This window comes from Tachyglossus aculeatus, chromosome 24 (genome assembly GCF_015852505.1).
Source record: "Tachyglossus aculeatus isolate mTacAcu1 chromosome 24, mTacAcu1.pri, whole genome shotgun sequence".
Lineage (NCBI taxonomy): Eukaryota > Metazoa > Chordata > Mammalia > Monotremata > Tachyglossidae > Tachyglossus > Tachyglossus aculeatus.
The window spans coordinates 25,235,179-25,252,384 of record NC_052089.1 but is presented as its reverse complement, the minus strand read 5'-3'; the positions used below and the strand labels follow the sequence as shown (position 1 = coordinate 25,252,384).

General features: G+C 45.1%; 1 protein-coding gene across 1 annotated transcript in view; it reads right to left on the bottom strand.

Annotated features, from left to right (window-relative positions):
* Window positions 1-17,206, bottom strand: part of USP25 (ubiquitin specific peptidase 25) — a 55,353-nt gene that overhangs the window by 13,438 nt on the left and 24,709 nt on the right. The window contains exons 2-3 of the mRNA XM_038766171.1: window positions 6,101-6,178; window positions 2,891-3,035 (exon numbers count right to left, since the gene is read on the bottom strand). Coding sequence (XP_038622099.1) covers window positions 2,891-3,035; window positions 6,101-6,178 — 223 coding nt within the window. The remainder of the gene's footprint in view (window positions 1-2,890; window positions 3,036-6,100; window positions 6,179-17,206) is intronic.

Below are 17,206 nucleotides of genomic sequence, written 5' to 3'. Positions count from 1 at the left end.
CACTCGATTTTAAGCTCCTTGAGGACAGGGATAGTGTCTAGTAACTCTACTGTACTCTCCAAAGGACTTGGAAGCGTGCTCTGCCCACAGTAAGTGCTCAATAAATCCTGAGCGACAACATGTGAGTCTACACAAGAGGTGAAGGCATAGGCTTATTCCGATGACTGTGACGGTAGTCTTTCAACCCTAATGAGGAATTTTTCCAATTCGGGGTTGAACCGCATTCTCCTTGTGTTTACAAAGTACCTTGCAGCAAGCCAGCTCCTTCCAATCACCTCTCCCCATTCCCGGCTCCTTCAGGGACTTCTTCAAATTGAAGAAGACTAGACTTCCAGACTGTGAGCCCGCTGTTGGGTAGGGACCGTCTCTATATGTTGCCAACTTGGACTTCCCAAGCGCTTAGTACAGTGCTCTGCACACAGTAAGCACTCAATAAATACGATTGAATGAATGAAAGCAAGACTTTCAAATTCTAAAATTTTAGCTGGTGAAGGAGAAACCGCCGCCACTTCCTCAGCTGAGTGTCCTGCTATAAAGCACTGGAGGAGGACTGACATATCATCATACGACACCGGATGAACCCCACACAGTGAAGCTGTATCTTGGGGCCGGTCGTCACGCAGTAGCGCCTGTACCCCCAGACCTTACATCTTGTGGGGTTGCCGCACCCTGGATATGCACAGCCAAGAACGACAACTTCTCAGGGATCTCTGAGTGACTCAGGGGCACGAATTCTGAAAACACCATAGGGAAGGAACCAACAGACCTCAAGTGGCTAAGGTCTTGCTGACAGCACAAAGTGAGTCAGCCTAAGGGCCGGATGTGGTCTTGAGGAGTCCAGGACTCCTGGTTCCTGATTCATTAGCATACGATGCCTCTTGAATGAAAAAGTATTTGACCGTCACGCCTTCCTGTGAAGCCCTAGGCCCTTGTGAACAGTACTTCCTGCCACCTTTGCATTAGCGCCTTCCTCTCTGGGCTCATCAACATTCAGCCCCAATACCAATCAATCTGCAGTATAATAATAATAATAAGAATGGCATTTATTAAGCGCTCACTATGTGCAAAGCACTGTTCTAAGCGCTGGTGAGGTTACAAGGTGATCAGGTTGTCCCCCGTGGGGCTCACAGTCAATCCCCATTTTACAGATGAGGTAACTGAGGGACAGAGAGGTTAAGTGACTTGCCCAAGGTCACACAGCTGACAATTAGTGGAGGTAGAATTCGAACCCAGGACCTCGGACTCCAAAGCCCGGGCTCATTTGTCTCTGTGTGCAAAACACTATTCTAAGTGCCTGGGGGGGGAGGGTACAAAAGAGTTAGAAGACATAACCCATGCCTTTAAGGAGCTTAGAGTCACAGGAGAGAGATAGGCAAATCATTACTTTCCTCACTATCTGAATCATACTGCACTCTATTAAATTGCTTTGGCCACTTCCTCTTCCATTCAAATGGTCCTATTCTTAAAAACGATTTCATAATAATAATAATTATGGCATTTATTAAATGCTTACTATGTGCAAAGCACTGTTCTAAGTGCTGGGGAGGTTACAAGGTGATCAGGTTGTCCCACGGGGGGGGCTCACAGTCTTAATTTCCATTTTACAGGTGAGGTAACTGAGGCCCAGAGAAGTTAACTGACTTGCCCAAAGTCACACAGCTGACAAATGGTGGAGCCGGGATTTGAACCCATGACCTCTGACTCCAAAGCCCGTGCTCTTTCCATTGAGCCACGCTGCTTCTCATGCTTTTCATGAGGCTCTCCCCATTGCAGACATTTCTGATTCTCTCAATTCTCTCCAACTGTACCTCCTTTCCATTTCAATCCATGACAGAGGTTCAACACTTCCAACGCCCTCCTCTTTTTATCTCCATGGAAACACAACATCCTAAGGCTCCTTTCTTTACTAGGGTCTAGCATGTAGGTGAATGATGATGATGTTAGTAAAATAATAGTAACAATAATAAAAAATCATAATACCCTGGAGGTTTTAGAAGTCACAACACAACTAAGAGGAAGTAGGGTAAGTCGATGCCTTCAGGAGATGTAAAATACCCATAAATTATTCTCATTTCATCCTAATTTCTATACCACGTAACAAAATTTGATGCTTGCAGCATGCAAAAAACAGGATGCCACATGTTCATAGATACTGGAAGTAGGCAAAAAACGGAATAACTAAAAGGCTAAACTCCTTAAATAAATGTTTCTCATTTATCTTATGAATAAATTCCATTTTAAAAGGTCAATTTCTTTTCCAATACTTATCCAATAATACACTCCTTTCTGCCCAAATACAGTTGTTGTTTCAATCTTCCTATCAGTGTTCAACACACACCACCTTGGCTCCCAACCAAAAAAGGTAATCCCCCTCCAACCGCCCTTCTCAATAAAAAGTTGTCCTTTTTATTTAAAGAGAAATGCACGTAAATCTATTAAACATGACTAGTGATAAATTGCCACCTGTTCTTTCCATCCAAACTGAACAATCCCTGGATAGGACAACCCCCAGGAAAAACAGCCAAAAACAGCCTAGTAGTTAAAGCACAGGCCCTGAGAGTCTGAACAACTCCAGCTCCGCCGCTCATCTGCTGTGTTGACCTTGGGCAAGTCGCCTAACTTCTCCATGACTCAGTTCCCTCAACTGTAAAATGGGGATTAGGAATGTGAACCCCACGTTGGGCAGGCACCATGTCCAACCTAATTAGCTTGGATCTACCCCAGAGCTTAGTACGGTGGCTGGCACGTAGTAAACGCTTAACAATTACCATTTTAAAAAAAATATTAGTCAAGAGATGTCTGTTGTTTCTTTCTTAGGGGATCTGACAGTCACCAAGCAGCATATTGCTTTGACTCCCGGGAAATGCTCAAACGAGAGAAAAGTACTTACTGGTGTCTGCCTGGCTGCCCACGCTGATATATCTGTCGTTGCTGGGAAGGGCCGTTTGGTAATACGTGGTCTCCTCCTGCTGAGGGGCCTTGGCATTCTTTGCCGTGAGGAAAGCCACTGCTAACTCCAAGTTTCCTTTGCTGTCCTTCAAACACCAAGAGAAGAGAACATCACCGCTCTAATTCAAAAAGGAATAAACCGCTCGATTCCCCCGAAAGCTCTTGGGCTTTGTCTCACCAAACACGTAATCGTTAGGTCTATTGGTCCCATTTCTGTTCTGATTTGTTGGTACAAAGTACTTTGATTATGAGCTATATCAATCGATGGTATTTACCCAGCACTTACTATGTGCAGATCACTGCACTGAGAACTTAGAAGAGTACAATACAAAGAAAAAGAAGCATGGCCTAGAGGTTAAAGGTTGGGCCTGGGCGTCAGAAGGACCTGCATTCTAATCCTAGCTCTGCCACTTGTCTGCTGTGTGACCTTGAGCAAGTCACTTCACTTTGCTGTGCCTCTGTTATCTCATCTGTAAAATGGAAATTAAAACTTTCAACCCCATGTGGGACAGGGATTGATTGGGTCCAATCTGATTAGGTTGTACCTACTCCAGTGCTTAGAATGGTGCCTAGCACATAGTAAGCACTTAACAAATACCATAAAAAAACCCCAAAAGTTGGCAGACACATTCTCTGCCCACAAGTTTAGGCCTAGTCCTGTTGCCACCACTGTAGTCAATCAAAGCTATTTATTGAGCACTACTATGTACAGGGCATTGTTCTAAGCTCTTGGGGAAGAACAATCCAACAGAGTTGGTAGACGCGTTCCCTGTCCACGCAGAGCCTCGAGGATAAGAACGTTCTCAATTTTAGTTAAGACCTTGCTTCTAAATTTTCTACCTCATTTCTCTCACCACTGCAGAACCGGCTTCCAGTCACACAGGGCAGAAGCATTTGGGACTTAAATATAATTACAACGTGAGCAAAACTTGGCTGTGATTGTGTTCCATAGGGGACACCGTGCACAGCAGCAAATGAACTGATGACATAGTTAAAAGAGTCGTGTGGCCCAGCAGAACGAGCCCAGACCTGTGAAAGGGGAGACGGCAGCTGTGAGCACAAAGGGATGTGTGACCTTGGGCCTGTCACAGCCACCAGTTACCTCATTTGTAAATTGGGCCTTGAGGATGCTCTACTTCACAGTCCTCTACACCGCAAGCTCACTGTGGGAGGGGAACAATAATAATAATAATAATAATAATAATAATAAATGCTATTTAAGCACTTACTATGGGCCAAGCACCGTACTAATCACTGAGGTAGATACAAGGTAATTGGGTTCACTCATTCATTCAATCGCATTTATTGAGGGCTTACCTTGTGCAGAGCACTTTCCTAAGCGCTTGGGAGAGTACAATATAAAGATAAACAGGGTTGAACACACTCCCTGTCCCACAGGGGGCTCACAGTCTTAAACCCCATTATATATGTAAAGAAACTGAGGCCCAGAGAAGTGAAGGGACTTGCCCAAAATCACACAACAGACAAGAGGCAGAGCCGGCTTCAGAACCCATGAACCTCTGACTCTCACAGGCCCATGCTGTATCCACTAGGCCATGCTGCTTCTTTAGAGAAGTCATTGAATTTCTCTGTGCATCAGTTACCTCATCTGCAAACTGTGGATTCAATACCTTATCTCCCTCCTACTTAGATTATTAGCTCCATGTAGGACCTGATTATCTTTTATCTACCCCAGTGCTTGGCACATAGTAAGCACTTAATGAATGCTACAGTTATTATTATTATTATTACAAACAACAGAGTTGGTAGACTCAATACCTGTTTTCCCTGCTACTCACAATGTGAGCTCCATAATCCCAGTTCCCCCACCTGTCTGTTGTTGACCTTGGGCAAGTCACTTCACTTCTCTGGGCCTGTTACCTCATTCATAAAATGAGGATTGAGACTGCGAGCCCGACATGGGACAGGAACTGTGTCCAACTCTATTTGTTTGCATTCACCCCAGCCCTTAGTACAGTGCCTGGCATATAGTAAATGCTTAATACCACTGTTATCATTATTATTATTATTTGGGACTTATTTTGTATATAACCCAGCATTCAGTATGGTGCTTGGACATACCTAGGGCTTAACAAATATCGCCGTTACTATTATTAGTATCATTATTATTATTATCATTATTACTAATTACTAATAATTATTACTAATAATGACAATAATAATAATGGAAAGAAGAAGTTTGACTCTTTCTTGCCCACTCTGGGTCCAACACCTGCTGCTGGACCTGAACAGGAGAATTCAGCAAGGGAGAGATGTTTTTGAATTTAACTGGCCAAGGAGCTTGAAAGTGTGTTCTTTCCTACATAAAATGAATACTAGTAACAGTATCTATTATGCACTTCAATCATAAAGTTCCCAACACTATGCTAAGCATGAGGTGGACTCAAGACAATCAAAATCCATCTGAATTGTTGGTGATTGGATTCTCAAGGCCTGTGACAAACAGCAGCGCTTGATTATCACTGGAAGTTCCATGGGTTGTGAGTTCCTTTTGAGCGGAGAGAAGGACACCATCGCTTTTGATCTGTTGATTTGAACAATCCTGGGACATAGGAGCATGTGTTAGCTCCACCACACCTGGGGATTCCGCAACATCCCTCCATCGCAAAGCCAGAAGCCAAGGCCCCCTGGGGAACGGCACTGGGGTTCGGACTCTTGTGTCATTAATACACTGAGCAGCCGAGTTCAAGACGGGGTCGTGCGATTCGAACGTGGTGGGAATTTCTGGACTGGAAATCCTCTGTAGCCTGTTAACGACTGTCCTATGGGGGTTTATAGACTGTACGCTCGTAGTGGGCAGGGAATGTACCAGTGTCTAGTACAGTGTTCTGCACAGAGTAAGTGCTCAATAAACACCACTAACTGACTCCTTGAAGTTTTTTCCAGAACGAGGGTATCACGGGGTCAGGACATCCGGTGGGAGGTCTCCACATAATCCAAGTAAGAGGAAAAGGCCAGATTGACATTACGGAAGAAGGGTGATCCTCAGAGGGCAACCGGCTAGAAGAGAGGGTCACCAGCCCGGTTGCCACCTTGGGGCTGGGTGGCCAGTACACTTCCACCTTATTAAAAAAGAAAAAAAAAGATCAAGAAAGAAACATGGTGCTTACGGAGATAACTGGATCCCTACCTTCAAGGCTTGCTGTAGTATCTGGATGTCATTGATCCCAGTGATTTCCCTCAGCTGATTTAAAAATGTTTGCTGGTGCTAAAGGAATAGAGAAGAAAGACATCGCATCAGACTGGGGCTTTTTCCACACAAGTAGCGAGGGAGGACTGAGTCGACTCTGGGATGGCAGAGAGCAGGGGGCAAGACTCCCTCCCAGCTGCATGGAGACTTTGTTTGGGAATTATAAACCTGATTCCTGCTCCTTATCCACTTCTGAGTCATCCACTCAACCCCCAATTCCCATCCCCCGGAATCCCGCCCCCCACCCAAGACCAGCAAGGGTGGGGTGTTCATGGGGGGGGGGGGTAACAGAGAGAGAGAGAGAGAGTGGGTCTGAGTTTTTGTGCCAACCAGCCACTAAAGTCCCCCTTAATCCAGCGGTTATTCACTTCCTGCATGTTTGCTGAACTCTTTGTACACATTTATTACTCTGTTTATTTTACTTGTACATATTTACTATTCTATTTATTTTGTTAATGATGTTCATCTAGCTTTATTTCTATTTATTCTCATGACTTGACACCTGTCCCCATGTTTTGATTTGTTGTCTGTCTCCCCCTTCTACACTGTGAGCCCGTTGTCAGGTAGGAACCGTCTCTATATGTTGCCAACTTGTACTTCCCAAGCGCTTAGTACAGTGCTCTGCACAAAGTAAGCGCTCAATAAATACGATTGAATGACTGAATGAACTTGTACTTCCCAAGCACTTAGTACAGTGTTCTGCACACAGTAAGTGCTCAATAAATACGATTGAATGAATGAATGAACTCTTCTAAACTGAACCTTGTAAACGACTCGATTCAACCAGGAGATGAAACGGAGAAGAGGGCACCAAACCAGAGAAGGAATTTGTCTACGAGTGAGAGAGGCAATTACCACCGACACCCTGCAGTTCATTAGCACTTCAGTAAAGCACTTTTTTCTCTGCTGTTATGTCTGGGAAAAGCTGAGAGTGGGGATGGAAAAAGGGAGGTTTGAACCTCAGTTCTGTGGAGCTGGAGAACTCAGAGAGGCTCAGCAGGGAAAAAAAGGCATCAAACTGCACCTATACATTGGAATTCATGCCTCCAGCCCCCCAAATAATTATATAATAATACCAAACTGTGCTATTTGTTTAGTACTTACTATGTGCCGAACATTGTACTAAACACAGGGTTAGATACAAGTTTATCAGGTAGGACACAGTGCCTGTCCCACATGGGGCTCACAGTCAAATTGGAGGGAGACCAGCCCACTTTACAGATGAGAAAACTGGGGCCCAGAGAAGTGCTTTGCCCAAGATGACCCAAGAGGCAAAGTGGAAGAGCTGGGATTGGCACTCCGGTCTTCTGAGCCTCGGCCCGTGTTCTTCCCCCTAGACACTGCCGAATTTCAGGGCTCCAGTGTCCTGCTTCGGTTTATGGCACCTGCCCCCAATTCCGGATTTTGGAGGGGATTCGTTTATCTCAAGGAAAAATACCGGTCCGCTCCTGTGAGCAAATGCCACTTACATGCAACCCCAGGATTGCACAGATTCACTTCAAATTGTCCCTGTGTGTAGGCTCAGACCCAATAATAAAAATAATAACTGTGGTATTTGTTGAGTGCTTACTATGTGCCAGGCATTGTACTAAGCGCTGGGGTAGATAGTAGACACAAAGTAATCAGGTTGGGCACAGTCCCTGTCCCACCTATGGCTCACAATCTGAATTCCCACTTTACAGATAAGGTAACCTAGGCCCAGAGAATAATAATAATAATAATAATTGTGGTATTTGTTAAGTGCTTACTTTGTGCCATGCAAGGTACAAAGCTCAGTGGTAGACACAAGTTTATCAGGTGGGACATAGTCCCTGTCCCACATGGGGATCAGTCTCAATCCCCACTTTCCAGATGAGGTAACTGAGGCCCAGAGAAGCGAAGTGACTTGCCAAAGGTCACACAGCAGGCAAGTGGCAGAGCAGGAATTAGAACCCAGGTCCTTCTGATGCCCAGGCCCATGTGGTGTGACTGGATGGAGAAATGAAGAGAACAGAAAGGTCCACTGGGAACAATCCAGAGAGGAGCAAATATATGGACAGAGATTCGTCCATTTCTTCCCACGATCTGTACCACCCCCCCAGCCCCAATAAGCCTGCAAAAGCCCCACGCATCACGTCTACCCTTTCTTCTTTTTTTAATCCTTTTTCAAATAGTGCTTTGCACATAGTAAGCGCTTAATAAATGCCATCATTATTATTATTAAATAGCACCCAGCTGACATCCTTCACTGTCTACTTAAATCAAAAGCTTCAAGTTCCCATTTGGAGATTCAAATCGTCCTAGCATAAAAGCAAATATGATGGACGCCTTTGAAGGGATATGCACACACTGCAGAAGCAACCCGTCTCTTGCCCCTCTCCTTCGTGGATCAAGACACGTCAGAAACAAAACTAGTCCTGGAAGACCACAGTTACACCTCTCCACCCCCAACACTTCAGCAAATGCTGTAACCTTTTCAACCTTTTCCACACTGCCTGCTGGCATAGAGAATAGTGCCAAAGATTGAAATTGACACCCACCAAAAACTGTTCTGTTCGTGCAAAACACAAAATGCTAAATTTTAGAATCTGTTGAAAAGGGGATGGAAAGGAGAGCGGAAGAGAGGGACAGAGAGAGATACAGATGCAAAAAGCCCGATTTTGAAAGGGCGTTGGGATACTTGTAGGCTTTTACATTGGCTGATAGCAAACCAGTTTCAAACCTTTTAAAACCAACTCATGGAGCAAGATACGACCCTCTTATCACTCCAAAACCCTACTCCCTTAAATAGATCCAAATTCAGATTAATGCAGTATCCACCTTCCACCAACTATTTTCAACTGGGAAAATGACTAAATGAAGTCATGGACAATTTGCAGACAACTTAACCCTTCCAATTTGGTTGAGGTAGTTGTGACTAAAGATAAATTCCACCTTGCTCTTTCCATCCAAATAGAACAATTCCCGGATGGGACAATCCCCAGGAGACGCAGCACTGCCTAGTGAATAACTCCTACTTAATGGAAAAAGGCTGAAGATTCCAAGCCATCTCTTGGATTCCTTTTTTAAAAAATACTAGACAGGGTTCTAGATGGAGATGGAGGATTCTAAATAAATATGTTGAAGGGGTCGACAAAGATTGTGTCTACCAACTTTGTTATACTGCACTCGCCCAAGTGCTTAACACAGTGCTCTGCACACAGTAAGCACTCAACAGATACCAGCAATTGACTGATTGATATGCTATAAAATACTTAAAGGGGAGCCAGTTCCAGGGAGAAAACCTAGGATGAAAATCAGAAGCAGCGTGGCTTAGTGGAAAGAGCATGGGCTTGGGAGTCAGAGGTCATGGGTTCAAATCCCGGCTCTGCTACTTGTCTGCTGTGTGACTTTGGGCAAGTCACTTCACTTCTCTGTGCCTCAGTTACCTCATCTGTAAAAAGAGAATTAAGACCGTGAGCCCCCCGTGGGACAACCTGATCACCTTGTAACCTCCCCAGCGTTTAGAACAGTGCTTTACACATAGTAAACGCTTAATAAATGCCATCATTATTATTATGAGGGAGAGACAGTATCCTAGGACGTTCCGACTCCAGCATGGAATTTCTTAAGGTCAGTTTTAATCATTTAATCATTTCTATTTGTATGTTCAATTTTAATTCCTAAACTCATTTTCAATACATGATGAATCATTTTTAAAATACTGTCTTTTGAGGCTATGGGAGAAAAAAGGACCACACAATTACTGTTCATTCAAGGCTGGAAACCAAACAGACATAAATGAGGTGGCCTAGTGGATACAGCAAGAGTACAGGAGTCAGTAAGACCTGGGTTCTAATGCTAGGTCCGCTACGGGTCTGCTGGGTCACCTTGGGCATGTCATTTCACTTCTCTGTGCCTCAGTTCCCTCATCTGTAAAAGGGGGATTAAGAATGTGTGTCCAGGGTGGGATGGGGTGCCCACGGTGGGATAGGGACTGTGTCCAACCTGATTAACCAGTATGTACCCCAGCGCTTAGTACAGTGCCTGGCTCATAGTAAGCACTTAACAAATACCATGCAAAAATCCTTTTTTATTTACTTATGCCTGCACATAGCAGCTCAAATATGTCGCCTTCACATAGGAAGATGGCACTAATCACAGACCTAATCCATGTGGACAAGTGAGTCTGGAAAGACTGGTATGTGTGACTGACTCTTCTTCTGACTCTGAGCACGTGTAAAGTGTGTCTTCGTTGTGTTTTCGCCCTGCTTACTGGCAACGTTTGAGGCTGTTTGGATTCTGTTTTTCCATGATGCTTTAATGTGCTAAGCTCTAGGGTGGATTTGAGACAGCCCCTGTCCCACGCTGGGTTCATAGTCTGAGGGGTAGAGACAGCAGGTATCAAACCCCCATTTAATGGAAAAGCCACTGAAACCCAGAGAGTTTAAGTGACTTCATCAAGGACACAGCATTGGCAGAGTCAATCAATCAATCGTATGTATTGAGCGCTTACTGTGTGCAGAGCACTGTACTAAGCGCTTGGGAAGTACAAATACTTCCAAAAAGTACAAATACAGAGTCAGGACTAGAGTCCAGGTCTCCTAACTGTAATTTATTCATTTCGACTAACGTCTGTCTCCTCTCACTCTAGTAATAATAATGATGGTATTTGTTAAGCGCTTACTATGTGCAAAGCACTGTTCTAAGCGCTGGGGGGGATACAAGGTGATCAGGTTGTCCCACGGGGGGCTCACAGTCTTCATCCCCATTTGACAGATGAGGTAACTGAGGCACAGAGAAGTTAAGTAACTTGCCCAAGGTCACACAGCTGACAAATGGCGGAGCCGGGATTCGAACGCATGACCTCTGATTCCCAAGCCCGTGCTCTTTCCACTGAGCTACGCTGCTTCTAGACTGTAAGCTCATTATGGGCAGGGAACAAGTCTGGTCTGCGTTATACTGTACTCTCCCAAGTGCTTAGTACAGTGTTCTGCACACAGTATGCGCTCAAGAAATATGATTGACTGAATGACTGACAGTGAGTCCTATGCTCTATCCACTGGGCAGCACTGCCTCACACTCTTCTTTTTGAAACCTTGCCTCAAGAACAGCTACCCTAAGCCTGAGCACTCTGCATAAAGTAAGCGCTCAAATCCCACTAGACTGTAAGCTCGTTATGGGCAGGGAATGTGTCTGCTAATTCTCTTGCATTGCATTCTCCCAAGCACTTAGTAAAGTGCTCTGCACACAGGAAGCACACAGTAAATATGAATGATTAAGTACAGAAGCAGCATGGCTCAGTGGAAAGAGCATGGGCTTTGGAGTCAGAGGTCATGGGTTCAAATCCCAGCTCCTACAATTGTCAGCTGTGTGACCTTGAGCAAGTCGTATAACTTCTATGTGCCTCAGTTACCTCATCTGTAAAATGGGGATTAGGACTGTGAGCCCCACGTGGGACAACCTGATCACCTTGTATCCTCCCCAGCGCTTAGAACAGTGCTTTGCACATAGTAAGCACTTAATAAATGTCATTATTATTATTGATTGAATGATGGTTTCACACCAGCCACACATAACCTCCACCACAATCTCCCAACATTCCAATGCTAAGCACCATCTTTTGAGCTCACATAATAATAATAATGGCATTTATTAAGCACTTACTATGTGCAAAGCACTGTTCCAAGCGCTGGGGCGGATACAAGGGGATCAGGCTGCCACACGTGGGGCTCACATTCTTAATCCCCATTTTACAGATGAGGTAACCAAAGCACAGAGAAGTTAAGTGACTTGCCCAAAGCCACACAGCTGACAAGCGGCGGAGCCGGAATTAGAACCCATGACCTCTGACTCCCAAGCCCGGGCTCTTTCCACTGTGCCACGCTGCTGGAAAACTTTTCTTCTTTCCATCCGATATACCTCCCTACAGCTCATCCCTCCTTTCCTTTTCTCCCACTCCCTTCTGCATCGCCCTGACTTGCTCCCTTCTATTCATGCCCCCCTCATTCATTTATTCATTCAATTGCATTTATTGAGCGCTTACTGTGTGCAGAGCACTGTACTAAGCGCTTGGAAAGTACAAGTCAGCAACATCTAGAGACGGAACCTACCCAACAACGGGCTCAGTCTAGAAGGGGGAGACAGACAACAAAACAAAACATGTAGACAGGTGTCAAAATCACCTCCCCACCCCACAGCGCTTATGTCCTCTGTCATTTATATTAATGTCCAGCTCCCCCTCTAGACTGTAAGCCCGTTGTGGGCAGGGGATATGTCTGTTTACTGTTGAACGCTCCCAAGCGCTTAGTCCACTGCTCTGCAAGCAGGAAGCGCTCAATAAATACGTATGAATGAATGAATGAATGAGCTCAGCCTCCAACAGGTTCTCACTTCCTTGCATACTTCGCTAGGAAAGTTGGTTCGCCAGGGCCAGGGCAGCAGGAGTAATGATATTTACTGAACACCCCCTGATGTTATGCACTGTATACACTCCACACCAGGGAAAGCACAACAGAAGACAGGTTGCCCTGCCCGGAAGAAGCTTTCACTCTAATAATAATAATAATGGCATTTATTAAGGGCTTACTACGTGCATAGCACTGTTCTAAGCACTGGGGAGGTTACAAGGTGATCAGGCTGTCCCACGGGGGGCTCACAATCTTAATCCCCATTTTACAGATGAGGTAACTGAGGCCCAGAGAAGTTTAGTGACTTGCCCAAAGTCACACAGCTGACAATTGGCAGAGTCGGGATTTGAACCCATGATCTCTGACTCCAAAGCCCGGGCTCTTTCCACTGAGCCACGCTGCTTCTCTAATGGGGGGAGACATAAAAATACTTATACACAGAATAATCTGAGTAACTAATGGACTGTGCAGTTGATTTTACGTATATAGTTACACAGACACGTGTGGCGGAAAAGCAAATAGAAATATATAAAAGTCGGAGGAGGCTGCCAGACTGCTATGACTCAGGAGATGGGAATAAATGCTAGTTGAACTGACTTTATTCCACAACCGGCTCATCGTGGGCAGGGAATGTGTCTGTTTATTGTTGTGTTGTACTCTCCCAAGGGCTTAGTACAGTGCTCTGCACACATACGACTGAATGAAATACAGCTGAATGAATCGGGAATTAGGTGGTACTATGCTCCTCCAGCCTCGGACATAAAGTGCCGTAAGAAATAGGAAGCTTCCAATCCCGGCAACTCTTTCCTGCCCAAGCCAGTGCGGAATCAGAGCTCCCAGAATTCCTCCGGAGTCTGGGAGGATGACGACGCGTTCGATCTTTTGCACAGTTCTTTTTATTCCCGAAGCGCTCTCGCGTTACCTATTGCACTATTCCTCTCCCAGTGACCCTGTGAGGTAGGGGAAAAGGCAGGTATTTTCATCCCCATTCTGCAGATGGAGAAACTGAGGTACCAAGAATTTAGGCTCACCTCCTCCAGGAGGCCTTCCCAGACTAAGCCCCCCCTTTCCTCAGTTCCCCCTCCCAACTCACTCCTTTTGCTCTATTCCCCCTCCCCTCCCCACAGCACTTGTGTACATATGTACACATATATAATTCTATTTATTTAAATTAATGTGTTTACTTGTTTTGATGTGTGTTTATATCTCTAGTTCTATTTATTTATATTGATGCTATTGATGCCTATTTGCTTGTTTTGATGTCTGTCTCCCCCCTTCTAGACTGTGAGCCTGTTGTGGGCAGGGATTGTCTCCGTTGCTGAATTGTACTTTCCAAGCGCTTAGGACAGTGCTCTTCACACAGTAATAATAATAATAATAATAATGATGGCATTTATTAAGCGCTTACTATGTGCAAAGCATTGTTCTAAGCACTGGGGAGGTTACAAGGTGATCAGGTTGCCCCGTGGGGGGCTCACGGTCTTCATCCCCATTTTACAGATGAGGGAACTGAGACCCAGAGAAGTTAAGTGACTAGCCCAAAGTCACACAGCTGACAATTGGCGGAGCCGGGATTTGAACCCATGACCTCTGACTCCAAAGCCTGGGCTCTTTCCACTGAGCCATGCTGCTTCTCATTAGTAAGCACTCAATAAATACGACAATGAACTGAATGAAAACTGAAGTGACTTATCGAAGGTCACACACCCAGGCTGGTGGCCAAGCAACAGATTCAAACCCGGGGCCTCTGGCTTCCCAGAAAGACACTCTAATGGGAGTACCAAAAAAGGCCAAGAAGGGGAGGGAGGCTCCGCCACTTGTCTGCTGTGTGACCCTGAGCAAGCCACTTTGCTTCTCTGTGCCTCAGTTACCTCACCCGTAAAATGATGATCGAGACTGTGAGCCCCACATGGGAAAGGGACTGTGTCCAACACAATTTCCTTGTATCCATCCCAGCGCTTAAGTACAGTGCCTGGGACACAGAAAGCACTTAACAAATACCACAATTATTATGATTATTATTGTCGGAAGAAGGTTTCTCTTCCTTGACTGTCTAGCTCTCCCTGCTCTGTTTAATAAGGGCTGGACTTGCACGGGTAAAGACACTGAGACCACTCTGGTTTTGGAGTGAAATGACTGTAACATGTGATCCTTCTGGTATCTGCCTGTGGTGCCAACCTGAAGAAGCAATGTGTTCGAGTGGAAAGAGCACAAATAATAATAATAATAATAATAATGATGGCATTTGTTAAGCGCTTACTATGTGCAGAGCACTGTTCTAAGCGCTGGGGGGTTACAAGGTGATCAAGTTGTCCCACGTGGGGCTCACAGTCTTAATCCCCATTTTACAGAAAGGTAACTGAGGCTCAGAGAAGTGACTTGCCCAAGGTCACACAGCAGACATGTGGTGGAGTCGGAATTTGAACCCATGACCTCTGACTCCAAAGCCCGTGCTCTTTCCACTGAGCCACGCTGCTCCTCAAATCTGGGAGTCAAAGGACCTGGGTTCTAATCCTAGTGCATACAACAGGTGCTTTGCACGTAGTATGCACTTAATAAACTGCCATTAAAAAAAAAAATCCAGGCTCTGCCATTTTGTCTACTGTTTGATCTCTGCCAAGTCACTTCATTTCTCTGGGCCTCAGCCTCCTCATCTGTAAAAGGGGAATTCAATACTTGTCTTTCCTTCTATGTAAACTCTGAGCCCGTGTGTAAAAGGGACTGTGTCCATCTGGTTATTTTTTATCATGTCATTCCAGTGGAGTTTGGTGCTCGGCAACATAGTAATGCACTTCACAAATACTACAGTCGACATTACTATCGCTGCAGAGAAGCAGCGTGGCTCAATGGAAAGAGCAAGGGCTTTTGAAGCCAGAGATCATGGGGTTCAAATCCCCGCTCCATCAGATTGTCAGCTGTGTGACTTTGGGCAAGTCACTTAACTTCTTGGGCCTCAGTTAACCTCATCTGTAAAATGGGGATTAAGACTGTGAGCCCCCCGTGGGACAACCTGAATACCTTGTAACCTCCCCAGCACTTAGAACAGTGCTTTGCACCATAGTAAGTGCTAATAAATGCCATCATTATTATTATTACTATTATTATCACCATGATTATTCTTAAGTTTGAGGGAAATAGTTTACGGTCCTCTGTAGCCTGAAGGCTAAACTACCCTCTTGTGGCCCAAGGCCTGTAACGAAATGAACTGAGTACTTCGTCCTGTATTAAATAAAATCATTCATTCATTCAGTCTGCATTTATTGAGCGTTTACTGTATGCAAAGCACTGTACTAAGCACTTGGGAGAGCAATAATAATAATAATAGTAATAATGGCATTTATTCAGCACTTACTATGTGCAAAGCACTGTTCTAAGCCACTGGGGAGGTTACAAGGTGATCAGGTCATCCCACGGGGGGCTCACAGTCTTAATCCCCATTTTTACAGTTGAGGTAACTGAGGCACAGAGAAGTGAAATGACTTGCTCAAAGTCACACAGCTGATAACTGGCAGAGCCGGCATTTGAACCCATGACCTTTGACTCCAAAGCCCGTGCTCTTTTCCACTGAGCCACGCTGCTTCTCTGGGTACACTATAACTTCTATATAGTACTTCTCTGAGTATACTATAACAATAAACAGAGTCCCCCCATGCACTTGGCTCTAGGCCACACTGCCTCTGGAGAAAACCCGTTTCAACACTACATTTAAAAATGGAAGACTAAAGAGCGTATTTTACATCTTGGATTATATTTCCCACGGTTTCAGCAGCCGCCAGGATTTGATTCATCGAATGGGCGAGACCAGCCTGACGAGTCAAAGTCACGCGGGGAAATGGAACTGAGCAGGAGGTCTGGGTTGCCATGTCAGTTGAGTCCGGGGAAAAGAGGACGTGGGCCTCCCCTGACCTTGAGTATGGACCAAACTCTTCTCCTGCCCCAACTCCTATCTTGGGATCAGTCATCATAAGTAGCCATTCCTCCCCCCTCACACGCCCCCATGCCCTAAACTAGCCCTCCAGCCAGAGGCCAAGAGGGTGACATAAGAAGTCCCCACGGGGTCTCTGGACCCCTCTTCAAACTACTATTCTGTGGCTAATTTTCCAAAATTAGCAATTACAACGGCAAAGTCTCATAAAACGTGGTTGTCTTGGATACAATTTCTAAATGAAGCCCTCCTTCAAAGAATAATTTGAAAGTCTGCTAAATTTTAGGACGATTTCCCCCACGTAGTTTTCGCCTAAAATTTTCAAATGAAAACTGTCAGCTCAAGGGCAGACAGCATAACTTCCATGCAGCGTGGCTCAATGGAAAGAGCCCGGGCTTTGGAGTCAGGGGTCTTGGGTTCGAATCCCATCTCTGCCAATTAATCAATCAATCGTATTTATTGAGCGCTTACTGTGTGCAGAGCTGTGTGCTCTGCACACACACAGCACAACTGTCAGCTGTGTGACTTTGGGCAAGTCACTTAACTTTTCTGTGCCTCAGTTCCCTCATCTATAAAATGGGGATTAAGACTGTGAGCCCCTCGTGGGACAACCTGATCTCCTTGTAACCTCCCCAGCACTTAGAATAGTGCTTTGCAAATAGTAAGCACTTAATAAATGCCATCATCATTATTATTATTATTATGTATTTTTTTTTTCCAGTTGAACACTGCACCTTGGAAAGAAGTGCTCAT